Genomic DNA, 27,978 nt, shown 5'->3' with positions numbered 1-27,978 from the left:
AGGAGTAAAAGGGCGGAAGAAAAGCCCCAATCGGGCGAGGCGACAAGAAGCTTGATCAAAACCCTTGGATGCCAGAGAACGGGGGCTCTCTCTCTCTCTCTCTCCCGCCTCCGCTGTCAGCAAAGTCTCCGATCCCCAACCGTCCGATCCTTTCCCCATCATCTCTCCCCTTCCCTTGCAATCCCTGATACAATTTGGCAGCGGGAGGACGAATCCGGGAGCTACGGCCTTCCCTACGGCTTGTTCCGTCACTGCCGCCGGATCCCCTCGACGATGAGCAGCGGCGAGCTGCAGAGGAAGGTGGCCCAGGCAGTGCACGTCCTCAACCACGACGGGGAGTCCTGCAACCGGGTGGCGGCCAACCAATGGCTGGTCCAGTTCCAGCAGTCCGACTCTGCCTGGGAGGTCGCTGCCTCCATTCTCACCTCCGCCGCCGTCCCCTCTGACTTCGAGGTCGAGTTCTTCGCTGCCCAAATACTTCGCCGCAAGGTGCCTCTGCATGAACTTTCAACTCCTCCACTCCCCTTCTCGCGTCGAAGGTGTGATCCTGATGACGATGCCCTTGTTTCCTAGGTTCAAAATGAAGGCTATTACTTGCAGTTGGCTGCCAAAGACGCCTTGCTCAACGCACTTATTCTCTCTGCGCAACGCTTCTGCTCGGGACCCGCACAGGTACGCAAGAAGACACGTATTGCACCTTGATCCTCAACAGATGTCCATTTGTGCTGGCCGTCTCCAAACTGTTTGTGGATTTGCTCCATTGATGGTTATCTCGAGATCTGATAGTCATAATAATTGAAGCATTATTGTTTTGTCATTCGTTCATTCTTTTGGTCCAATTCAAGAGTGCAATCTTTAAGGATTTGTTTCGTCTTCTCTTGATAATTGCAGCTTCTAACCCAGATATGTCTTGCACTTTCTGCTCTCATTCTACGGTCAATTGACCAAAGCATGCCCATCGACCAGCTCTTCTCCAGCTTGCACCAGCATGAGACTCAACAGAATGGTAACCTTGCAGTGCTAGAGATGCTTACTGTTCTCCCTGAGGAAGTAGCAGAGGACCGAAATTGGGATTGCAATATCAGCACAGAAAAAAGAAGCCAATTCACACGAGAGGTTTGATGAAAGCTTCACTCAGTAAGTTGAAGTTGCAGTTTCTTGTTTTAGATTCTTGTCATCAATGAGCTTTCTATGTTTTGCAGCTACTCTCTCATACTCCCACTGTTCTTCAGTTCCTTTTGCTTCAGTCGGAGCAAAGATTAGACAATGAGATTAAGCTTCAAGAGAAAAACAGGAGGGTATTACGATGTTTGCTTAGTTGGGTGAGTGCTTGCACCTTTGTCGTGCTTAATTGCATTGTGGTCAACCATTATGAGTCTATCTGATGTTTGCTAATTAGATTGACAATCAGGAGTATGCTGAGTTAGGCCAATTGGACATTGTTTTTCTTTATGAGTTGATCTCCCAAATCATCAAACATTTGAATTTGGACTTCACCCAACTTACTTCTAAAAAGGACATATGAATATTCCTTACCTGCTTAGTTAAGTATGTCATTAGGGTTAGTAATATTCCCCAGAAGATATGCTAACCTTTCATTTCATTTTTTTTTTGACAAGCTTTCTACTCTATGTGAGTTTCACTTATGCTGTGAACTGGTTATATAATTCTGCAACATTCATAATTTCCTTAATTTTCTTGGATCTACCTCCATGCTAACTGATGTATCTACTATTTTCTTCATTTCATGTCTTGTTTACCTGTTCATTTTGTTTCTATAAAAATCATATACTCTTCATTCTACCTTCCTGCTTATCATCACTGTAACAAAGATTTTTATGGACTGCAGGTACGAGTGGGATGCTTTTCAGAGATTCCACCTGCTTCCTTACCCACGCATCCACTACTTAGCTTTGTTTTCAATTCGTTGCAGGTTAACTTTTCATTCCCATCCGCAGTAAGCTAATGCATACTCATTCACTTAAACATGTAGGCATAATTTTGGACAGGTTTCATCCTCATTCGATGTGGCTGTTGAAGTTTTAATTGAGCTTGTTAGTCGGTATGAAGTAAGTCTCCTTTCCATTTTATGTGTTTTTCAATGAATTTTGAGTTCTCTTGAAGATTGATTATTGGAATTTATTACAATTCTTTTTCTATATTAGGATGTAATGCTTTTTAAAACCATGTTTCTAGTTTGAAAGAAAAAAGCAAAGTTTCATATCTCCCCTCCCTCCTAACTTTACCAACTTACACAAATTACCCTCTTGGATTTTTAAAAATGATTTCATCTTATACAAATAGAATCTGTTTTGGGTGAACGTATGGTCAATGCTGACAAACACTGGTAGATTTAGCTAAAACTAATATTAGTGACAACCCTGGACGATGTAGGTGTTAGCCACGAAGTGGGACACTTGGCAAGTTAATAATAGTCTTTCGTGATGAGATAATTAATTGAATTGAAATTTTAGGGAAACAAGCTATATAAAATATAAAAAAGTACTTGACACGTGTTGTAGCATGCCAAAGTGTGCCAAGTCTCGACATAACCTTGTACTCATCAGCATGAGCAACATAGGCTGCACATGAGAGATAATGCCAATCAATATCAAATTTTGATAATTTATGGAATGGATACAAGATTTCAAATTATAGTTTTTCTTTCATCTGCTGCTAGTATTCTGACTTTAACCACTCAACTTCTCTTGACCTCTACAGGACTTACCACAGGTCTTATTGATTAGAATACAATATCTAAAAGATGTGCTTTTGAGATCAGCTATTCTTAATAAAGATGAGAAAATAATCGGTGGCCTTGCATGCTTGATGTCTGAAATCGGACAAGCTGTGAGTCTTTTTCTTTTTAAAATTCAAATAGTACATGTTGTATTTACTTTCAACTGAAGTTCATTTTATTGGATTAACTTATTAACTTATTTTACATTACCTAACTGCTTTTTACTGGAATCAGTTGTAAATGAGGTGGACTAGTTGGTTTATTGAATCCATCTAGAACCTAGCTGGATTCTCTGAAGGCAGGAATATGCTCTTATTTTGATTAGGACATAAATTGATGCAACATGCTGAATTATATATGGGGCAGCATAATGTTTATTTACTGATTTCTGTTCCACATAGCAGGCACCAGCTCTTATTGCAACAGCAACTGCTGAGGCACTGACACTTGCTGATGCACTCTTGAGGTAATATTGTAATAATTTTGAGATGATATATTATTACTATGCGCTTCTGATTTTGACCGATATTTGCTCTGTGCACGTTGAGGTGGAATGTCCTAGCATACTTAGCACTTGAATCTTCGTTTATCAAGCGAATTGTACATTTTTTTTTTGCGCTGTCAGCCTCTGCTGATAATTTCTCATTCATCACAGTTGTGTGACTTATTCTAGCTGTGACTGGGAGATTGCAGATTCAACCTTGCAGTTCTGGTAATATCGCATCATGTGTCTTCATTATTATCTAAGAAGTTGCAAAGTTAAGCAGTTTCATTGCTAGTTCCAAGTGGCTGTGGAGTATCTCCTGCTATTGAATTAAAGCTTAGATCATTTGATTTGTGATTTATTTATGCTTGTTTTTAGACTACCAAGACTAACATTCTGGAGTACCCTATGCCAGAGTGATTTTGTAAGTAAATAGGTCAATCTTGAGTAAAAGTTTGCTAAAGAAGTATATTACAAAAGTCATGTAAGATTTGGCTCAGAAATTTTCAACTCAAGCTAATTCATATTTATTCTATGTGGTTGTGCACCTCTGAGTAGAGGTATATTGGTCTTGGTCTCGTGCTTCAATCTTCTAATGGTCAATATCATTGGCCTCTAAATATTTTAATGTGATTCAACATAAGCCCAAATGGAAGCAAAACCACAATGAACATTGGACATCTCGCACAGCTTTTGCAAGAGCACTTTCAATATTCTCTCATTATTGGTGGGAAAAAACAATGAAATTCGTATGTTTAGTGCTCTCCAAACAGACTATTGAACGCTTCCACAGCGAGAAAATCCAATCCATATAAAAAAAACCAAAATCCCATTAAAAATAGCTCCAAAGGAGTTTCCACTTTCCAGGTGATTGGGCCTTAATTGCAGTACGGGTCTAGGGCTCTGTGTCTTTGCACATCTGAAGTTAGTATCTGGATTGTTGATCCAGTCTATCTCACCTATTTACCAAATAGTTATCATCAGTATCTTTGTTTCTAAAAGTTGTAATATGAAATTCTGAGATAAGCCCTATGCTGTTAATTGCTGATGGATGATTAATTATGTTCATTCTTCTAGACTGAGATGTTTAATATGGTTATGTTCTTCTAATTTCAGGTGCTGCCTAGCAAATTATCTTCTGGGAGTGGATTTTCAAAATGCAAATAGGAAAACTGTGGAAGACATGTTCTTCCCTGTGTTCTCAGCATTGCTAGATGCCGTGTTATTGCGTGCCCAGGTTTTATATCCTTTTCTCCCCTTTGTTGTTTCTCTTTTTGTTCAAATTGTAATCATGCTAAGAACTTGCAACTCTGTCATTGCTTTTGCTATCATGTAATTCACCAACTATTTTGCATGTGGTACTATTAACAATGGCAAGATAATACTGAATTTATCTCTTGTTGGACATGTCATTCTTATTTCAGTTGAGAAAAATAAGGGCTTCCTCTTGACTTTAGTGTGTGACTCATTTTAGATAATGTGTCAACCATGATTCAAATGTCAAAGTATATTGACAAAGAGTATGCACCAAACAGTTCACAGTAGTTGTGCTCGTGATAAAAAATTTAAACCAAATAATGTCTAAAAGAACTCTATGTCTGAGTGTAATATGTTTTTTTGCACCATATCGACACTAATATCTATCTATTGAATAGGAGTCTTGGTGCGATGGTAAAGTTGTTGCCGTGTGACTTTGAGATTACGGGTTCGAGTCACGGAAATGGTCTCTTGCAATGCAGTGTTGCATGCAATAGACCTAATGTGGTCCGACCCTTTACTGGGACCCGCATTGGTGGATGCTTCATGCACCGAACTGCCCTTTATTGACACTAATATCTATTAGACCATGGACATGAAACTAAAGATTAAATGTACCAATAAAAATGACAAATGCCAGATGGTGAAGACTCATTTCTTTAAACCTTGCTTGTACTAGGAATTTCCTGATTGGAGGAGGGATTATGTTGTTCTTTATTCTATCGCTACTTTTGATTAAACATGGTCACTTGTCATCTTTTTAATAACAAGGAAATTGGGCAAGAGAAATTCAGTAAGAGAAACAATCATGAGAAACAGGGGGATCATTTCTGGGCATAACCACCAAAGCATTAGTATACACTGCCTATCATCGCATGTATACATCCTTTTCCCTGACTCTAGGTTTCTCTCAACTACTATCTTTTATTCTGCCTATCATCATTGCTTCTCCTCTTAGGATCGATAGCAAGTCCATGGTTTCATCCTAATGAATATTTAGAATAGTCTCTTCTTACTTGAATGTGATTTTGTATGATAATATGCAGCTGATCAAACAAAATGGCAGTTTTTTACCTGATATGATGAAACATTTAATTTTAATATCTGAATATGTGACAAATTCTAGCTAAATCATTTTACTTTTCATTGCATAATATATTCTTGGCATGAGTCTTCCTTTAGTGTCTATCGGATAAGGTTTTTGAATAAAAAACATATGAATTTTAGCATATTCTTTTGGTGTATATCTTCTTGATTTTTCACAAAGAATATTTGTTTGACAAATGTGGGCTCGTGTCTATATTTTTCTAATATCGGTGGTTGTGTAATCTTATTTTGTTGACTAACAAAGCGTGATTTTTTTTTTTCATAAAAAGGTTTTTCTAGTTTTAATAATCTCATTCTGTTGACTAACATGGATGTGCTATCTTTCTTCTAGGTTGGTGATACTGGATCAGACAACCGTGATAGCCTAGACATACCTGATGGGTTGGTTCACTTCAGATTGAACCTTGAGGAACTTTTGATTGATATCTGTCAAATTCTGGGTCCTGCTGCATTTGTTCAGAAGGTGAGAACATTATTTTGCACAGTAGGAAGTTGAGATGGCACGCTGTATGTCAGGTTTGGTTTACCATTCCAATTAAACTATTCCAATGCCATTTGAATTGATTCATATCAAGGTTTAAAATATCAAGCCGTGCCGGAGTTTCGGTCCCGGACCGGAACGATACAGTTTCGGTACCGTATCGTACTGTGCTGGTATAGTTTCGGTATTTTTAAAATATAAAATATATTAATTAAAATAAAAAATTTAATCTAAATATTTAAAAATAATTTTTTGATAATTTTATAGGTTTTAATAAAGTCTATTTAAATTATCCCGAACTATATAACTTTGAATTATAGCTAGGAATTGATTATTAAAACTTAATTAAACCTAAGTTTTAAAAAGAAAAATTGCGGACAGCGCCGCGCGGAGCGTCGCCGGCCCCGGGCGGCGTCTCCGACCTCGGGCAGCGTCTCCGGCGGCGTCGCCGGCCCCAGGCGGGGCCTCCGGCGGCGTCGCCGAGCCTCGCGACGCCTCCGGAGGCATTCCTCGGCCGGAATTCCTATGCCGGCGCTGTGTCGGTGCCGGTGCCTCGGCGGAACGAAATTTTTCGTGCGTATCGCCCGATACGGCACGAGATTTCAATCCTTGATTCGTATTCCATGCTACTTGCGTATGTTAAAAACACATGTCAACTTAAGTCGCACAATGTAACCGTAAGACTTGCTGCCAAAGCTATTTTTGCTATTCCATTAATTTTTTAATCTTAAATAATTTTGCATTATTAAAATTAAATCCTTCTACTGATACCTAGAATAAAAATTCAGTTACTGATATTGCAATGTTCATTCATTGCCTTTATGTCTACCTATGTTTAAATCTGAACATTTCTTCTTCTTCTTCTTTTTTTTTTAAAACTAATATTTGTGCAATAACTTTTTCACAATTATTTGTTGCAGCTTTTGTCAATTGGATGTGCTTCCTTTGATTCATTTGTCCATTGGGTAGAACTTGAAGCTAGAATGTTTGCCTTGAATGTGGTAAGCAATATGTTTTGGAAATGACTGCAATATCCTTGATCATATAACATGCTAATTATAATTAAATAGATTATGAAAACAACTGCTTGATTTACCTTGGTTGTGCATTTATGTAATTATACACCTAGACATAGAAGCACAGTGCAATATCTGCAACTGGAATATTTCTTTTTCACAGTAGTAGTTCCCGGAATATGTTAATTAAGTAGTTTTGGGAATATGATAATTATCTATTTCATTGGTAAATTTATTATTCATGTCATGATAGGCAATTAAGTGAACTTTGACAATTATTTTTATGCCTATTGACTTTTATCTTGGAGTGCATTTGTTGATTGATGGTGTGTATCAATGTAACCATAATGTATGAAATCTGTAACGATATGATCAGTCCAGAAATCTATTTTCCTTTTCGTATTAGTAGGATTAGTGATATCAAAATAGATAACAAAAATTTTAAAGGATAGTCAATAGAATAAAATTATTTGATGTGTGATGTAGGAAAAGGTTCAAAAATTATAACAATGATGAACATTATGCTTCACTAAATGATAAGAACACTAAATTGATATAGAGTTAATATATTAATTTGCACTTTTTCAAATATAGTACAAATTTTCTTTTTCCTTTAATGTAGCACAACGTTCATATTTAATGTTAAAATCAAGCATATGCTAATTTTCCCTTAATTTGCCACTAAAAAATGATTTGACATCCACACAACATCTTACATCTAGAATATGGAATATTAAGGTGCCCATATGGAATATATTTGTAAACTCTTCTCCATTCACTTCCATTGTGTAGCAATGACAATGAGCTTGACCACTATCATTCCCACAAACATGAACATGCTCACTCTTTCTTGCTCCTCTCGGTTGTTGTACCACTGAACAATTCCACTAGCATACTGACAATGTCCATAGGTAAGATAACACCTTCGAATGGATCAATTGATCAACTTCCATACCTACTTCATCATCACCAAGGGCCGGCTCAAGGTAGGGCTCCTATTTTATTGCGGCCCTTCAAAATTTATATATATATATTATATTTATTAAATAAAATATAATTAATAATTTATTTTGAAAACATATGACTTTGGTTGGTAATTATTTAAAATTATTGGTTGAAATAAATTTGAGTTGAGATTTATATTATAATTGATAATTTTAATTTTGACTAGTCAAATTAGATTTGCTCAGTAATTTTTTATTTTTTATGGGTCGAAGTTATATTTGATCGATAATTTTTAATTTTTTACAGATCAAAATTTCAAAATTAAATAGTATTGATCATTTATATTTTTTACTAGCTTTAGTGGGTAATTTTTAATTTTTGACTGATTGTAGTTAGATTTGACTAGTAATTTTTTTAATGATCAAAATTAGGGTTGATCGATAATTTTTAATTTTTGACTAGTCAAAATTAGATTTGACTGATAATTTAATTTTTTACTATCAAAGTTAGATTTGATTGATAATTTATAATTTTTTCTAATCAAAATTTGGTCAATAATTTTTATTTTTTTATTGATCAAAGTTTGATTTACCTTCAAAGTTAGGTTTGTCTAATAAACTTAAATATTTATTTATTAGTAATTGATATTTTTTTTATAAAAATTCTTTTAAAAGTTCAAAAACACATTTAATATTTCTCTTAAAATTTTATTTTTTTCTCCATCTTTCTTCTCCTTCGTCATCATTTTTATACCCGTGTCGTACTCCTTCATAAGTTATTGTACACACCCTCTCTCTTTTATATAATCCGTCGTTAATGTAAGAAAAGACTACCAACTAAATATTTTGGGTGGATAAATTTGATTGATAATTTATCAAAGTTAATTCATTACTAAAAAAATAGCAATTAAAATGTATATTAACCAATATTATAATAATTTATTGTCAAATTTAATTAGTATTTTTAATATTTATTGATCAAATTTAACTTTATTTAGTTGATTAAAAATATTTATTAGGCAATATATTATTTTTTTAACAAATTATATTTGAAAGTTGAAGAGATTTTTTTTCTTCAATTTTACTAATAAAGAAGTCAAATTTGATGCAATGATAAAGTTATTGCTGTGTGATTAGTGGTCACAACTTTTAGTTGCGAAAATAATCTTTTACAATGCACCGAGCCATTCTTTTAAATTTTACTAATAAAATTAAATATTTTATATAAACACTATTTTTTAAAACTTAATATTTATTGTTAAAAAAATTATTAAGGCCCCAACTATTTTCTACCTAGGGCCTTAAAAAGTATTGAGTCGACCTTGTCATCACCTTAAAATCCACAAACGCCCTTCCTCGATCAATGCACCATTGCCATACTCCCTCATCGTAGGATGTATGATCCCCATATGTGTCTTAGGCTTGAGTTTCCCTCCTTGCATGATCAGAATATTGGAGCTTGCGGTGCAAGTCATTATGTTCCCTAGGGCAATCACCCCATTGGAGGACTCCTCTTATCAACCAAGATTCAAGCTATATATGGGCTTTGATTCCAGATGATGACCCTTTTGATGCTAGGTTGGACAATGTAGTCGGCAGCAATGAGGTAGGGAGCTAGGGCACTGATGCCGACAATGACAAGGATGTGTGAGTTGCTTCAGGTGAGGAATTAGGCAAATGGTGGATACAATTGTCATGTAGAGAAGAGTGAGTTGAGATCCATCTAGGTAGGAAATGGGAATGTGAATGGTGAAGTGGAAGAAGTAATAGGAGGTGTGGACGTTACGGAGGTGGTAGATGGTGGAGTTGGAGGGGAAGGAGGTGATAATTTTGAATGCTGGCCATAGAATAGTATGTGCCTGTCTTTTCAGCATTTATGCAGTATTTGCTTTTTCTAGTTTCTTATGAATGTGTTGTAGAGAAGGGGAGTCTCGGCGCAATAGTAAAATTATTGCCATGTGATATGAAGATCACGGGTTTGAGTCTTGAAAACAGCCTCTTGCAAAGCAGAGTATGATTACGTACAATAGATCCTTCCTGGGACTCTACATCTGCGGGAGCTTCTTGCACCATATTGTCCTTTTTTTGTGAATGTGTTGTAGAACTACTAAAAAACAATCACTTTTTGCAGTATATAGCTCTGTTATATGGAGCCCATATTAAGTTATGCTGGCACATAGATCATTCCCATCTTATATCAGGTTGCAGACACGGTTCTCCGAGGTAGAGATTCAATTGACTTCTCAATGGTAATGCAGCTGGTATCTGTTCTATCAAGTAAAGCATCCGATGGGCATGATGACTTTTTTTTCTTTGTAAGATTTACTCTCAAACTGCCTAGGAAAAACCTTTTTCTTCCATTGCGTTATCTATAATTCTATTTATCATTCTTTTCATGTGACACATATTGTACAGAGCACTAATGTATCTTGTACCTAGGTAGGTGTACAAAGCTGTAGCAGAGGTTGTAGGTTCCTACTCTAAGTGGATATCCTCTACCTCAGCCAACATCAGAGTACTGCTGTTAGTATCTTATACTATATCTATTTGAGAACAATCAGGATTGCAGCTTTACTTAGTTCTCATAATCTCATAATCGCAACATCTATTTTCTAATAATTTTTTTTCAGTCTATTTTGTGCATCGGGGATTCAAAAAACAATTTCTTCAAATGCTTGTTCCTCAGCATTGCGTAAACTTTGTGAAGATGCTTCAGCAGTTATGCAGGATCTACAAAATCTTGAAGTTTTGATCTGGATAGGCGAGGTAACAAAATACTATAGATATAGGTGTAATACATGCAATTTAAGGTGCAACAAGAAACTGCATGATCTATAGCTTGAAATTTTTGTCTGATGCTGATATCTGTCTGCAGCCAAAAAAGTATGTATTCATCCCACTATGCAGTGTTTTGATAATAAGCAATGAGGATTACCATCCTTGTTCAGAAATGATTGTAAGTTGTAACTGAATTAACATCCGCTATTGCTAGTTCGGGCCATATTGCCAAGAAACCTCGAATCTAGATTACCATCCTTGTTGAGAAATAATTGTAAGTTGTAACTGAATTAACATCCGCTATTGCTAGTTCGGGCCATATTGCCAAGAAACCTCGAATCTATCTCTAGTATTCACTGTTTTACATTATGGAATTTGTTTGAATAGTTTTTTCCACCATTAAGTTTAAGTTCTTTATCAGTATTTGATTGTAGATGTTGAATGCCCATCTTGTTCTCTGCAGTGAAAGATTTATCGTTTTAATTTTATAGTAGTACCATATACTAGGGTTCTGCATGATCTGAATGTATCTATGTTATATTCCTTTCACATGAAAATTGGCTACAGTGGCAATGTAAGAATGTGCTATACGGACAGATCCTGTTTTTTTTTCCTCTAAATGAGTATGAAATGATGAGATGCTATTATTTTACTGCAATTTCCGATGAGTTTAAAATCTTTTAAGGCACAAAAGTTACACTTTTACTGATCTTTGCATATATTAGAATATTTCAAATTAGAACTTGATAGCAGGAAACAATTTATTTTGTCAATCCCCAGAACTTGATAGTAGGAAACGATTTATTTTGCCAATTGTGGCATTATAACTTGATATAGTTTATTGGTATTTATTCAAACTGGAAAACTTTTCCACCTTCATTCTTTGTAACTGGATGATCGCAGATGCTTGAGTTAAAGACATTGAGTAAGAGCTTTGGTCCACAAACGTATATGTGTGGAAGAAACTTTTGTGTGTGCTTGTCAAGGATTTTTGGTTTATGGCTCACCAATTATCTAAAAAGTACTCATATCTTCTAAATAGATAGCACCATTGACAAATTGTAGGACTGTAAAGATGCTGAAATATCACTTCCATAGTTGTACATGTATTGATGAAACCATCCTCCTAAAGCCTTTATGAAGATTTCAGAAGGGGGAGACCATCTGTCTTGTAAACAACCGACATTGTTTATCTAAAATATTGGAAGATGTTTGGAAGATTTCTATTTTTAAAATTTTTATGTATTTGGGCAATATCTTGGTGTTTTCTTCAGAAATTGATATTGATTGGTTATTTGTTTTGTGTAACTTCTTTTCATATCTAGGACTTGGAGAAACGAAATCTTTCATATGAAGAGGAAGAGGAAATTGTTAGTGCAGTAACTCTTACACTCAATACAATTCTTAACAAGGAGCTGAAGAAGAGTTCACTGTCTAGATTACTTTCTTCTAGCTACAAAGCCATTGAGAAACTTGTATGTTTTTTAGCTTGCATTATTTCCGCAGCTTGTTTCAGGCATTCCTCTCCCCAGCATGTGTTAATTAAAAATAGGTTTTGCAAATGGACTATGGTTGTATTATCTTGTTCCTTATGCCTGAAGATACAATGGTTCAATTTAGCAAAAATCAAGAAAAGATTTAGATGCAGAAATTGATTTGGACGAATGCTCAATATGCTCTTATAGGGGAAATTTTCATTGTCCATTTTTGTGTCTCCTTGAAACTTCTGGCTCTTGAAAATTTCAAGACTAAAAATAGTTTTCCAAGTATTTATGAGTTTATGTTCATAGAGAAGAAATGTTATGTAGTTGTTAAATTTTAGGTATAGATGTTATAAGCATAGCAAACTTTAAAACATAAGTTATATCATGATCTAGGAAATAAGAAAAAGGGGAAAGATATTTATTAGATTGTTGATTCTAGTTAAAGATATAGTAATTTACGTGATATTTGATGCATAAAAGATGAAAACCAAAATGTTTGTTGTTTATGATGTAATTAAGGAAAGATGAGAATGAAATTATTTTTGCACATTTTTAATTACGCTACAGATCTAGCTTTGAAGATTGGAGATTACAGAAGGCTTAGGAATCATTGATATATTTGAAATGTTGGATCAAATGAGATTAAAGAAGTTCTAAAGAAACTTATGGAAAGTAAAACTGTAGTTTAAGATGATATTCCTCTTGAAAGATTGAAAGAGCTTAGGAATCATGGTATTCAATTGAAGTTTAAGAAACGAGATGCCTGAGGAATAAAGACAAATCTTTTTATTATCAGTTTATGAGAAAAGAAGTGATATTCAATTATTATCTACTGCAGGGAGATTAATTCAATGAGTCATGCCATCCAACTTTGAGACGAGTATTGGATACAACTTTGAGGAAGAATTATTCAGAGAGAAAAAAAGATGAAACAATTATTTTTGTTTTTTCTGTTTAGAATATCAAAGATTTTTTACATGCAAGATAACTAATTCAAAAGCACAAAAAAATCAAGAAGATTTGCATATGATTTTTATTGATTTTGCAAATACATATGATTAGTCCCTAGAAAATTATTATCTTGAACCTTTAGAAGAAATAGTAATTGTATTTGGTGAGAAATAGAACGCATGATAATGGCATTATTAATGTTAGAGTTATTGAGAGGGTTTTAAATTACTTCTTTAATCACAGGTTTAGATCACAGGAGAGTTGTAAGTTCTTAACTTTTTATGGTAGTATCGGATGAATTCTCTGAGGATATTCATGGTAAAATCTTCATTTCTAATCTTCAAAGATAAAAATTTAGAAGCTCAAGATTTTATGTTAAGTAAAACTAGTCTGAATATATAAGATAATTAATTTCAGTTATGGAAAAATAAATTGAGAAAATAATTAAGATGGACGAGCATGGATTTCATGTTGATAATGGTTTTAGATATCTTGAATTTACTTAAGGAAGGTCTCATTAATAGGACAAAGATTGGGTGGTTGAAATTAAGATCGTTGGACGTTTGTGTAAGCTGTGTGTGTTCCTTGAGCTAAGCTGAAAATTAGATACCTGTAGTATTACTCACCATTCTTTATTGATTGGAGAGTGGTGGATAACATGCAAAAACATCTTAATGTAGTAGACATGAAAATGCTACTATAGATGTGGAAGGATTAATAATATTGATATTCAAAAGCACTTAGGTGAATTTTCAACTAATGTTAAACTAGAGAAAATAGATTGCTACAGTGTGAGCATATTGAAAGGTAGCAATTGATTTTGTAGATTAGATGAATTATATTGATTAGAGTAGAAGATACGAAGGGGCAAAGGGTAAAAGGATATCAAAGAAAATTCTAGGTAATATAATTTTTATTGATTAGACTTGTAGTAGTGATGTTGGGGCATTGAGCTCAATGGAGATCTACTTAGAAAACCTTAAATACTTTGGGCAAAAACATCTTGATTAGTATCATGATGACAACTGAATATATTTTATTTATTCAAGAAACTTTGTTGTACTTGAGAACAACCAAGTTCTTCATTTGTGAAGATGACTTTGTCTTGTACCTTCTAACTGATTTTATTAGCATATCAAATGATAGCTACTATCTTTTCCCATCAAAAAAATCCACCCTCTTTAATTTGCTGGAATAATTTCAAACATCTAACACCAAATAAACCTTATTCTTGTTAGGCTGCCTAGTGATCTTTTGACATGGTCTATATATGTGACACTGAGTATTAATATGAATCTGATAGGCTAGAAAATGAACTGGATTGGATGACAAGGTTAACATGAATTAACAAAAAAGGATAAGATGTGATATCGCTTTGCCACAATTGATACAAGTGCAAAAAGTTAAATATATAATTATTAATGATAAAAGCGTTCATGCCTAACAAGAAAGGGAGAGTCAGTGAAAAGTTTAAAACTAGATCATGGCAGTTTCTCTTTTATTTTTATGTAAACTACATAAATTAATTATGCAATGTTGCCATCTGAATTTACATACTTTGATTGCTCATGCAGTTTTGACATATTTGTTTCCATTCAGGTAGATGCCGATAGTCAGCAACTTCTGAAGCACAATCCTTCTGCTTATGCACAGTCTTTGAGTTATGCTGTGAGGGGTTTATATAGGTTGGTTCCATTTAAGATGTTTTATGTTTTATATTTTATTTTCTAACTCTATTATATTGTGGATATTTGCTCCTTTGTAGGATAAAATTATTTTAAACTCAAGTCCAATATTGACCCTCTGAATTGTCTAGGAGAGCCTAATCATAGGTATTGTTTGCTATGCCACTAAGAGATGTATACTGATATTTGACTTGATTACCTAATTCATTGTTGTGTCAAATTGATGGAAGACTGGTTCCCAAGTTCTCAAGCCAGCTCGTTCTGTTAGAACCTATCGCAAATTTTTATCCACCTCTATTTTACCAGTCAAATCTCTGTTTTCAACTGGTTTTATTTTACGTTTTAGTAGCTCTGATAAAACTTGGAGGACCAAATTGTTAATTTCAGTAGGGTACTATCCCGAGTAATTCACTGTAATATTTTCTTTTCCATCTAACATTGTAAAGATCCATGGCATTGAGTCTCCCCTTGCCCCTCGTGTAACTTGGCACTTGGGAATCAAATGCTTGCTCACTCATTTCTTCAATTTAAACTGAGGTTGCTTGAAGCTTTACGTATCTCAACTCCCGTTGACTCGTCATGCAATTCTTCCAATCCTGCTGCTTCTGTGATTGTGAGCAGAGGGATTTCCTTGTTGGTCTTCTAAGGAAGAAGGGACCATGAATATCTTTTGCTGGCAGAGACATCTTTCTGCTGGTTTGCTGCTGATTCTTTGGTGCTATTAGTTTCTTTGTCCTCCTGCAGAGCAGCTGCCTTTCTCCTGGAACAAAGCCTTCTTCAGTTTTTTTTCCTTCCAGCATCAGTTTTTAGGCTTCCAAATCAGATTGGCACATCCTGATGGTTCCTCCAGTACACTTCAAATATGATCTCTGTTTAATGTTGATTTTTTTCTCCAATAGAGCGAGATTTTCTGCTCATCTATAGCAGATTCTTATCTAGGTTCAGGATTTGCTCTAATTCTTCTCCCATGCCACATGTAGCAGTTAGCATGGATTCATCTCCCAGGCTGGCAATAGATTCTGGGTTTTACAAATATCATCAGATTTCTTCAGAATTTGTTGGAGACTGCATATCTTATGCTACCCTCTTCAGTTGTCTTCTTCCCTCTTCCACTTTTCCTGATCTGTAGTCTTCTAGATCAGTTGTATCTATGCAGATTTCCCTTCAGGTCCGTGAACATTTTTCATCTGATTCTTGCTGGTCTAGTGCTATTCTTCCTCTCTACGTACCAAAATCAGATTTCAAGTCTATTGGATTCCATTCTTCATCACTGGTGCTGCTTTTGCTAATTTGGCTTAATCTTATTCTTTCTTCAGCCTACTTTACATACAGAAGAATATTACTGCCATAGCAGTGAAGAATGAGTCAGTTTATGCTAATTGCTTTGGATAATATTCTCAGTAGCAATCCTTCAGACATTAATTTATCAGTTAAGGAGTATCAATAAATCATTAAATGGAAGACCACTTAGTGTACTTGCTAGTCTTTATCATCATTAGTTCATGGTGGTAATTCTAGCACTTGCATGATGCAGATTACTAGATTGAGCACTCAGATTCTAGATTATGGAACCTTTGAGCATTTCTTATAGCATCTCCCTTTCCTTTGATCATACTTCAATGCCCCATTTTTTTCATACCATTCTAGCTGATGGGTTTTCTCATATGTGATGGGTATTGATCAAGTTGCTCATACTCCATTTTTGCTTAACCAAATTTTCTTTTAATTTATTATTTGTAAGCATACTCACTAAATCACTGAATTGTTCATTAGCTCTTCTGATTCTGTTTCTACTCATGATTTTGGATGGAAAAAGCATAATTATAAAAACTGAACTTGAACTCAAACCAGATGAGCTCCGGTTTAATGGTTGGACCAGTGGGTCAATTGGTTGAACTGCATGTGGACCCTGCATTGACTCAACTGAGTCAATTGCCTGGATTGACTTAGATTCACTAGTTTAATTGCTAATTTTGTTGATTTTATCGTGAAGAATAAATTTAGATAATGAAGAAGATTAAGAAATTATCTTACTGCATTCCATGTTACAAAGAAACACATCCGTTTTATTACATGATAACTTGGTGCATAATAATAAAAAGTACATAAAAATCAAACTAGAGGAGGGTTATATTGAAATAAAAATTACCAGTACCTATAATGTTAAAAAAAATTAATCTACTAGTACACATGAAATATTCATTGATACAAAATTTAGAAAAATCAAATTGCTGTTATATTTAAATGGAGGATTTGAATTTTTTTGTATATATTTATTATTAGGATAGGTTAAGATATGAGAATAAATTATTTTCTTATCCCAAATTATTTTTTTGAAATTACAAAATGTGCAAATTTTACATTTCAAGTCATATGACAAATTGACATGGACCAACCTGGTTTCATAAAGTCCAACCAATTTTCACAAAAACAGTCGGTTTGACCAGTTTTTTGCTTGTGTTTTTTTCACTAACCGAACCTTGAGAAATATTTGGTTTTGTTCTTTCTACCGGTTTAAGTGGGATAGTATATATAACTATGAGAAAAAGAGATTGGTACAGGGAACGAGCCTCAAGGATTATATCAGTTGGCAATGGCTAGACACTCATTTGCTCTAGTAGCTGATTCTTCTCTATTTCAAATCCCTAGTTGCCTAGGTTATCATAGCTTACAAAAGCTACAAAAAATGATTCCTAGTTTGTCAAATCTCTTGACTTTAGAGTGTGAGCCTTGTCAATTAGGTAAGTAATTAGGGTCCTCATTTCCTAATGATGCCCACAAGTCTCTCTACACCCTTCTCGTTGCATTCTGATATTTAGGATCCAAGTAAGATATGTTCATGTTCCAGTCAAATATCGTGGATGATCAAGCTACCGGCCAACGAATGGGCAAACGTACACGCTCCTTAGAGATAGTCGTCGGGAGAGATGAAGAGACCTAAAATCACTCAAAAAAGAGAGTTGAAATTACACTGGGGATTGATCCCGGCAAACCACTCCGACGCTCAAGTTAGGATTTTGTGTGAGCATAACTATACCTATGGGTAGGGGCAACCTTTTATAGAGTTGATCTCCGAAACATCAATGTCCGTTTAGGAAATGTTCTGGGATACATGCTTCTGTTTTGATATATGTGTTCTAATTGTTCATGTCTTCCAAGATATTTTTCTTGTTCTCTAGATGAAACAGTCTTAGGATTTTCTAATCTTAAAGATAAACTGACTTTATGACTTTACCCTGCATAACGCGTGGAGGTAACAGATTTCCGCCACATCAGTTCAAAATGTGAATTCAAATGCTTTGTTATTTAGATAGATAACTATTCTAGAATGAAGTGTCCCTTGTTGAGCATCTTGAACTTTTTTGAAATTTTCTCTAATTAGCTTGCAGTTTTTTCTATCTAATCAATTTATCCATTATCAATCTTTGCATGCATATACTCCTTATCAAAATAATGTCGTTGAAAGAAAAAAGTTGGTATTTAGTTGAGAAAACTCTCATACATTATTGCTTTATATAAAAGTTTCTCTTGAGTTTTAGGAAGAAACATTCTCATTATGTTCTACGTCATAAATTACATGTTGCCTTCTTTAATTGTTTATGGTCAAATTCCCTTTACCATTCTTTTTCATCGTGGTGCTCTCCACTTTAACTCCACGTGGTTATGTGCACTTGTTTTGATCATCTATTGTCATCTAGTAAGTCAAATTGTCTCCTAGATCCATCAAGTGTATATTTCTTATAAATTATCCTCTATTATTAGTTTAACGCATTATATAATTTTTTTAACACATTATATAACATTTTTATAAGAATTTTTAAACAATAAAAATTGATTTTTGGTATATTTTTTCTCGACAATAAAAATTGATTAGTTTTCTGTAATGCGTTAAATTGTTGATGTGCCAGATTTGTTTCAAACCTGGAGTACGTGTATAAATTCATTAAAATTTACATTGATCCTAGATTCGTAAAAACATCAAAACTTTATGCTAGATATAACCGTTAACCCTAAATTAAATAGGGATCATTTATAAGTATATCAACCGGAGGGGTGCAAATGTAAAAAATGAATATCAATAGTAATCTATATTAAGGTAGAGGGGATTACCTTGGTTAATCGTTCATAATAATTTTTGCCGATCTAACAAAACCAAAATCCAGATGTAATTTTTGTGCAATAAATGACCACTTGGTTTAAATGTATCTGTATATAGTCTGGTTAAAGATTAAATGAAATGTTGGTCTATTAAGCTATTAGCTATATGTTATTTCAGTCTCCACTTTGCCTTGATGAAATACAGAAATGTTCAGGATAGGATCTGTTCTTGGTCATCTAGTGACTCCTGCAGCCGATCAAGTTGAGGATGATACAATTTTGGTTCTTCTTGGAGTATTTTGGCCACTTCTAGAAAAACTTTTTGGGTCAGCCCACATGGAAAATGCTGGTTTATCTGCAGCAGCCTGTCGATCACTTACTCTAGCTGTGCAATCTTCAGGTAATCATACATGTGCCTGCTTAGAAATATTTGTGTGGAAGACTTCCATATAGTTACAGAATCCCAACATTGGTTGCAGGTCAACATTTTTTGATACTACTCCCCAAAATTTTAGATTGCTTATCTACAAATTTTCTATTGTTCCAAACTCACGACTGCTACATAAGAACAGGTGCGTGATACAGATTTATTTTTTCTGATCAACATGCATCATTGTGTAAGGAAACACTATTTGTTGTTAAGAAAAAAATGCTAGATTAAAATATTAGATGTAATTTAGTCCAAGGCACACCTACTACCTAGTCTTTTTCCTAGGTTTTATATAGAAGTTATTATGTTTATGGGCTATATATGACTTGTAACTCTATGCAATAATATAATATTTCATCCCTCTTAGTTTTGAATTAGTGCTAGTTTCTCTTTCAGGGTTATTTTTCCTTTTTCAATCACCCAAGGCAGAGGCCAAGGTTAAGATGATGATGCTGCCTCCTCTTCTAGTATCACTGTCAAAATCATAATTCTTTTCCTTTTTGTATTCCCTTCTTACATAAACCCTAGTTTTCTTTCCTCTTCAACCTTTCCCTTTTCTCCATTTTTTTATCTTTTGGCGATCCTCCTCTATCTACCACAACACCCCCTCTAAATTAAATGTTGGGCAAGAATACTTTGATGGATCATCATCTTGTCACAACTTAGCTTTCCTCCTTGGGACCATGTGTCCAACCTCCAATCTTTCCAATGGGATCCAAGAGATTTTTCAGATCCATGGAATCTATTTGGGACTCCCAACTTCTTTTTCATTGGTGACCAAGAAATAAGATGTCAAGTTGTGTCGGTTGGCATAAGTGGCATTTATTGTTCCGCCTTCCAATTGACACTAAAACCTTTCAACGTCAAGCTCAAATCCGCGAGCAACAACAACTAGTGGAGGCTTCGCGGCCAAGTGAGGCCATCGAGATCTTGTGGCAGCCTTAGCAATGTCGCGGAGGCGGCAAGCCATTGCGACCATCCGTTTTTCTTTCCTTTTCCTTTTCCTCCTATTTCCATCTTTTTTTTCCACGATTAATTACTTCCCCTCTATTAATTTTTTCACAATGGCAAGCCACTGCAACCTGTCGTGTCGAGTTTTTTTATTTTTTTCTTTCCTTTATTCTTTTCTTCCCTCTTTTCCAACCTTTTTAAATTCGTTTCACAATTAATTCTTTCCTCTCTATTAATTTTTTCCTCTTTCATCCATCCACGAGAGTAGGTAGAGAAAGAAAACTCTTAACCTCTTCAAGGATGAGTAATTATTTTTTCTCCTTCATCCATCCACAAGGAAAATAGAAAGAAAAAAAAACATCTTTAAAGATGGAGGAGACAGATTGTTAGGGAAGATAAAAAAATTAATATAATATAATTTCTAACCTAAAATATACAACTACTGATGAGTTAAATTATTTTATATATAAATTTGGGTTAATTTTAACTTGATCAAAATAAATTTAAATTAAATCCAGTTTAAACATAATTAATCTTGTCATGTCTACTTGGTGGACTTCAGCTAAACCTAAATCGATTTTTATTCAATAGGCATCAAACATTTCGCCTGATAATATTTAAATTTGAATTCAATATTCAACATCTCAAATATAATTCAATAGTAAGCATCTATAACAATCAAATATTAATAAAAAAAAATCTTTTTTAGTCAACATATTTTGTATTTAAAACAGTACTAAAACTGTATCGGCACGATAAGATATGGTGCTAAAACCATATTGTTCTGATCATATATTGAAACTTCGAGGCGGTTCGAAATTTTAAAGCTTGCTGGTGACTACTTCCTTGCCTCCCACCTCATGCTTCAAAATGGTGTCTATTTTGAGACTTTTTCTAGTTTATGTAACAAAATTGGCACAGATAATATGTATGTTCCAATTTTAGGAGGAGCATCTGACAGATATTATTGTAAACTAGTTTAAGATATACCTTGTCTTATGCCTAGGTTTTAGATAGAATTAATTATGTTTAAGGGCTACAAATATAGTTCTATTTATATGCAATAATACACTACTTTATCCCTCTCAACTAGAACAACCAAGAAACAGGTCTATGGTGATTTTTAATTTCAGATTTTGTGGAAACAGTGAAATGGAGCAGTAATTAAAGGTCTGTTTCATGAGTTTACTTTTGTCTCCTTTCTTGTTGATAACTAAGCTGCAAATAACTGGCACTAATCTACATATTTATCTAGGAAAGTATGTATTGTTGGTCAAAAAAGCTGTCTTTCAAAAGTATTCATACTTTCTAATGTGGATTAAGGGAGTCCTAGATTTCCTTCTGCCGTGCAGTTTTCTCATGATATTGGAATAAAAACTTCAAATTCTTTCATGATATGACATCATTCTGAATGTTGGCATGAAAAGTCGACTTCATGCATTTTTAGATCTCTACATGACATCTTGTTGGTTGTTGATAAAAAAGAATTCCCCTTTGGCATTTGTGCCATCTTCTGTTCCTTTCACTTATTTTCTTTTTGCTTATTCTGTTTCTGAGACTAAAATCTTTAGCATTCTTGAGTTGTCTTGCTTTCCTATATCCACCAATACAAAATGTAGGGATATAACTTAAGCACAAAAAGAATTCATGGGGCTGTCATATTTTGTGAGTCACTAAAGAACTATTGTGATATTGTTATGGTTTTCTTTAGGTCCTTTTTGGATTTTAAATAAAATTGGTACTGGATCTTTCTTGCCATGATACTATTGGATGAAGTTTCATTATCTTCATAATCTCATTGTGCTACTTATGTTAAGAACTGAATTCTCCAATTTAAATTAGGAAAAGTTTTCAAATCAGAATCTCTTTTGAATGGTTATTAATAGTTATTTATTTATTTTTGTGGTAGTAAAGTGTTTATTTATCCGTTTTCCTATATTTGATTCTCTGTTTTTCATAAATGAAATCTCAGCAACTGTTGTTATTGAAGAATTTGGTAATATAGAAGAATATGGACCAATTTGCATTAGCACATTTGAGAGATTCACCTCGGCATCATCAATAACAGCTCTCAATTCTTCTTACATATGTGACCAAGAACCTGACTTGGTTGAAGCTTACAATAACTTCGCATCAACATTTGTACACTGCTGTCCCAAGGTCTTCCATCTGTCTGATTAACAGCAGAATGTAGTCATTTAGTTGCAAAATTTTTTTAAATAAGCAGACAAAAGATCCTTTGCTTATTGATTTTATCTCAGGATGTTGTTGCTGCATCTGGGCCACTACTTGAATTGTCATTCCAAAAGGCTGCAATATGTTCCACAGCCATGCATCGTGGGGCAGCATTTGCTGCAATGTCATACTTGTCCAGTGAGTGGGACTATAGACTCTTCTATGTGCAAACTAAACTATCATATTTCTTTCTCATTTTCTTTAACCATATGCATAATAGCCACTTTTATAGTTCATTCAATTTATTTCTTGCTGCCAGCATGAAAGTGCCATGCTTTCTTTATAGTTTGTCCTCTTGAATTCTAGATGATGTGAATATAGTTGACCTCATTTCACATGCATTTATAAGCAATTTCTTGAAGAAAAAATTAGTAAGTGAATCCTTTAAAAAAGACTGAGTATTTGCAATTTGTTTTCCTTTAATTTCTAGTTTTCTTTTTTTACTGTGCAAACACTGTAAACGACAATTCTAACTGGCAACATTCAACTTCTGAAAATTCCATATCCTTTTTTTCTCTTGAAGAAAATAGTACAGCTCTCTGAAGCACAACTTATTGCAGGTTTCTTGGAGGTCAGCTTCATATCTTTGTTGGCATCTTTGGCTTGTATGACAGAAGTATCATTACATGCAGTAGTAATTCATATATTATCACAAAATGGGGAAGGTCTTGTATCTAATGTTGTGTATGCTCTTCTTGGTGTGTCAGCAATGTCTAGGGTAAGTATACATAGTCACTGCATTGCTACATTTTACAGTGGGAACTAATTGTTGTGCTGGTTTTTTGACTATCAAATTGTTCATGAGAAAGTAGTGGTTGATATCTAATATAAGCAAGTATGGAATGCTGAGGTTGTGTTTGATTCTCTTGTTCAGAGTTTAGACTACTGAACTTCTCAAAGATGGAATATTTGTGAATATATTGCTTCATTCATATGCCTTAATTGTTACTTAACCTATCTTCTTGTATATACTTTTTGCAATTTTTTTTTGATAAAAGGCATAGCTGCTCTCCTAGATGACCTGGTATCAAGAATGCCATATCATTCAAATATAGCAGTAAGAAAACGTAGAAGATGAAATAATGTCTAGGAATTTCTTCTGCCATTTAGTCTGTAGAATTACAGAACCTGCATCCTTTGTAGCCCTCTGTTAATAGTAGTTTGATAAGCATTTGAATCTCCAACATGCTTGATATGGCCCATAGTTCGATCTTGCTTCAACTATAATCTATGTCTAACCTATTGGGATTTATATGACTTTGATACATTTTTCAGGTACACAAGTCTGCAACAATTTTGCAGCAATTAGCAGCATTTTGCAGTCTCTGCGGGAAAAGTGCATGGAAAGCAGTTCTTTGTTGGGAGACTCTCTGTGGTTGGTTGCAGTCAGCAGTAATCCACTTTCTCTTTCCATATACATACATTTATCTCTGAGCATTTGCTTGTTAGTAGTTTAAAATACTTCTTTGTTTCTGGAAATTTCTGATTAATGGACAGGGATTCATCAGCCCATGGGGTCTGGCTGCAAGTCCTCCCCTTTCCCTAGCTCCCTATGTTAATTGGACTAGCATAAATCTTTACTATTTGGCCTGGTTCATAAGGCTATGAATATTAATGACCATTGAGCCATTGGCTGATGACTTCATAACTAGTAAAAAAATGCCAAACAGACATACTGGTGACGTGAGGTTATTGCACATGCAAAATCTGGTAGCATCATGGAAGAGTTGTTGCCTTTATTAAGTCCAGTAGATTTATTTCAAGAGCTTGAACTCCTAGGGAAATCTTTATCTATACTTTTATTATGCTTGACGCTCCTCATCTATGGGTATAGTTACGACTTATCAGATCTGGAGTGAAAAGCTATCTAGTCGAGCTCTAGCCTATTAATTTATTAGTTTGTCCATATTTCACATGTCCATCCTAGTTGATTGAATCTGTCTGGATTTATTAAATGTATTTAGATTTGAAGTAGCCATCCAGCAAGGCCTATCAAATTGGCAAAAATACCTTTTTTTTTTTGAAAAAAAAAATCCAAATTTTATCTTGGAAGAAATCTTTTCATGACCTTTTGCATTTGGGCTAAAGTGATATAAATCTGGACTAATTTGACAAATCTGAATGGATATGTTGAATTTGAATGGTTGGGATCAATCCAATTTTCTGACAGCTAGTTTGAATATCCCATAAGCTTTTCTAAAAATGCAGTTTGCATTGTTCAGCAATGACGGGACCAACCTGGCGTAGGAAGAGAAAGAAGGGGAAGATGAGAAAATAGGAGGATGCAATGTCAAACTTGTCACTGGGAAATTCTAAATCATTATTGATGTAGAGAAGTGTGAGTAGGAGTTATGGTTAATGGTTTAGCAGAATTGAACAGGCTCAGTAGGTTTTGGTCAGAATGAGATTATACCACGGTTGTAGTGTTAGGTCTAGTGTTCTTGATCAATAGTAAGGAGTTATCAAGTAGCAGATTCCACTCTATTCTCAAACCCATGGTGGAAAGACTTCACATTCACACAATTGCAGTTTGGATTGAGGGAACTCACAATCAAATAGAATGGATGAAGTGGGATCTCGTAACATCTATGTGATCAGACTATGCGATTGGTGGCATTGAGACCCTTTACAATGGAGCTAAGGTGACCCAAGGAATCTGAATCACCTGATTGCGCACAAGGCATTAAAAGGTGGTTCTAAGCAGTAAGTGGGTCTATTGCCTAGTGCCTAGGCAGTTGGCCTAAGCAATTCTCATTAAAATAATATCAAAATAGAAAAGAGATATGGTAAATTAAGAATGACTAATGTTCATGTGTGAATTTTTAATGAACAAGTAATACAGAATACAACAATTTAATTTGACATTGCAACCAAGAAAACTAATTGTAAAATTTGGAAAAGAGACAAAGTGAAGAGAGAACTCATCTAGGGTAGAGAATAAAAAAGGTCGGTGATCAAAATTTAGTGTAGGACACCAACATCGGTTTAAAAAAAAAAGCAAGATAGCAATCACATGAGAGTCTCAAATGAAGAGGGGAGTTATGTGGGCTAATGGGGAGAACTAGGATTGTTTTCTGATATCAAATGAATTAGCAACTTATAAATTTTATTTTGTTTTATTTCATTTGCCTTAGACCCATCTGTGCCTTCTAGGTAGATTGCCTAGGCTCCCTAGATGGTCTCTCTGTCCTACTTTTAAAAGAGTTACCTAACAAGGACCATCTAGCAATCAGGTGAAATGCTCTTGCCGAAACTGCCTAGGCGGTTGCCTTTAACACAATGATTGTAATTCAATAAAAGATGTTGAGATATGGTCTAATCCTCCTTTAATTCATACTACTACTTCCATAATATAGGTTGAGTCATACCATGGATTACTAGAAACAGATTTAGGAAAATTTAGCAGAAAAAACTAAACCCAATATTCAAAATGAAGAGCTAACCAATGCAAAATAATATTTATAAGCATAGGTAAAAGAAACTAGAATAAAGTTAGATGTTATCTAGTTAAAGTGCTGGCTAGATGACTCTCTTTAGAGAAAATATTGTGTCTCACTAGCACATAAGATGCAGCAATCCTCCCTAAAATTCAACAACCAACTTACCATGCTTAATTGCACTCCGAGACTATGACAAAAGTTGGCCTCCAATTGCATTAGAGCCTCAAGTAAAAGTGGAAATGATAAATTAGTCTTTCACGTGGTTGGTCACTGAGAAAGAATTGTCGACTTGAAGTTAACATGTTTTTGTGGTACGTAGAGTTGATTATCAGACGGCTTATTGAATGTTGATGTGGTAAGCTTAGTTGATATATAATATGGCTTGTTGATAAAGTTGAATGACATCTATCATATCATTGAGACCACCACTCCACTGGATTTCATTTTTGTTAAATTTTCTTGAATAATTTGACGTCCTACATAACAACTTAGTCCATCACATCAGTGTGAATTGAAGATAATAAGGATTTGACTCAAGGATAGAATTGTTTCAATAGTTAAATTTATGAATAAAATTAGTAAAATTGAAAGATGGTAAATCCTGTAATTCAAGAAATGTATTAACTAATTTGTCCGAAATGTCATTTTAATCCTAGTATGATTTTTCCAAAAAAATAAAAACCCGTACTATTGCGTTTCCAGCATTTGGCAGCATTATGCAAAGAGTAACATTATGTTGTCTGAAAAGGCTAGTCTATGTATTTGGTGTTTTCCTATTCTGTTAATTTGCCTGGTCTTTTACTGTCCTTTTTTCTAGCTTAGGGCTCTTTTGATTGTTATTTAAAATGCTTTCAGTATTGTCTTCTACTTGATAGGAGCACAGCATCATTTTGTCCATACATCTGATTACAAACTTTACCATTTTGATTTCCATTTTTCATGCAAATAGGTGCAGTTTCTCCCTTCAGAATATCTGAAGCAAGGTGAGGTAGAAAGTATTGTACCATTATGGCTGAAGGCCCTGTCTAGTGCAGCCTCAGATTATATTGAGAGCAAGACCAGTAAAACTGGCAGAAGTGATCATGGCCACATGCTGGGTAAAGGGGGGAGAACTCTCAAGCGCATCGTTAGAGATTTTGCTGACAGGCATCGTAATTTTCCAAATCCTACATAATTGACTGCAAAAAACTTCGATTCTTTTTGCCCTTTTGTGGCCTGTGAAACGGGAAGTGTAAATTGGAGGATTATAGCCAGGTCCATTCTGACATTCAACAGATGGTACATCTGTAATCAGATTTTGTAGACTGGATATTTAGTGCTAAGATTTTGCCAAAGGGGGCTTGTATTTCCAGAAGGTATATCTGACTGGTTGCAGATTTGAACCAACTGATTGGGATTTTTCAAAACTCCACAAGATTAGTTTAGCTCAAGTGGCGATAAAGCGTTCCATATTCTGAGTGGTATTGCTACTCCAGAACTGGATGCCAAAGATTCAACATCACGTAACAGTAAAGAGAATAATGCATCGGTATGAAGGGAACTCTAATGGATTTTGAGATGATTTTTAAATTTGTCAGATGATGTAACAAATGCCATGTTAAGTCCTGTAATTTTAGTTTCCTTTATTTTTCGTGGACACCTCGATGGTGTTTGTATTTGTAAAGAGTTTCAAATAACTGCCATGGGGAACGGATAGTCTCCCAGATATAGAATCTCGTATTCTTTGAAAATCTTTCATCACTATAATTTCTTGCATCATATTCCACTTGTATACATCCAACACGCTTTTGCAGTTACATTTATTTACTTGATGTTGTTTTTGGGGAGGATCAATGCTCATTTATGATAAATTTAATTTAGTTCTGGTTCATTTTGTCTAGAGGGGAAAGGGGTGAAT

At 34.6% G+C, this 27,978-nt stretch overlaps 1 protein-coding gene across 2 annotated transcripts; it reads left to right on the top strand.

Annotated features, from left to right (window-relative positions):
• Positions 1–25: 25 nt before the first annotated feature.
• LOC141840493 (transportin MOS14) lies at positions 26–27,899 on the top strand. Of its 2 annotated transcripts, none has more exons than XM_074728494.1 (24): positions 26–489; positions 574–672; positions 892–1,116; positions 1,233–1,322; positions 1,850–1,933; positions 2,010–2,069; positions 2,722–2,850; positions 3,145–3,206; positions 3,396–3,452; positions 4,341–4,461; positions 5,920–6,051; positions 6,990–7,070; positions 10,231–10,344; positions 10,473–10,552; positions 10,660–10,795; positions 12,133–12,282; positions 14,842–14,927; positions 19,241–19,425; positions 19,505–19,597; positions 22,379–22,566; positions 22,668–22,779; positions 23,202–23,359; positions 23,917–24,033; positions 27,031–27,899. In XM_074728494.1, exons 1-24 carry the CDS (start codon positions 274–276, stop codon positions 27,253–27,255), a joined length of 3,000 nt encoding a protein of 999 aa, XP_074584595.1. In that variant the 5' UTR covers positions 26–273; the 3' UTR covers positions 27,256–27,899. The 2 variants fall into 2 exon arrangements, with proteins under 2 accessions (XP_074584595.1, XP_074584594.1); XM_074728493.1 differs by having other exon boundaries at positions 1,203–1,322.
• The last annotated feature ends 79 nt before the right edge of the window (positions 27,900–27,978 follow it).

This window comes from Curcuma longa, chromosome 11 (assembly GCF_044706935.1).
Source record: "Curcuma longa cultivar G26 ecotype Majalengka, Jawa Barat chromosome 11, ITB_CL_G26_1.1, whole genome shotgun sequence".
Taxonomy (NCBI): Eukaryota; Viridiplantae; Streptophyta; class Magnoliopsida; order Zingiberales; family Zingiberaceae; genus Curcuma; species Curcuma longa.
Note: the sequence above shows the minus strand (reverse complement) of the source record. Positions and strands in the feature narration are given on the sequence as shown.

Coding starts and splice junctions, on each gene's coding strand:
- LOC141840493 (XM_074728493.1), top strand. CDS start 274: ATGAGCAGCGGCGAGCTGCAGAGGAAGGTGGCCCAGGCAGTGCACGTC. Junction 2,070..2,721: donor AGCTTGTTAGTCGGTATGAA/GTAAGTCTCCTT, acceptor TGACCTCTACAG/GACTTACCACAGGTCTTATT. Junction 24,034..27,030: donor GTGGTTGGTTGCAGTCAGCA/GTAATCCACTTT, acceptor TCATGCAAATAG/GTGCAGTTTCTCCCTTCAGA.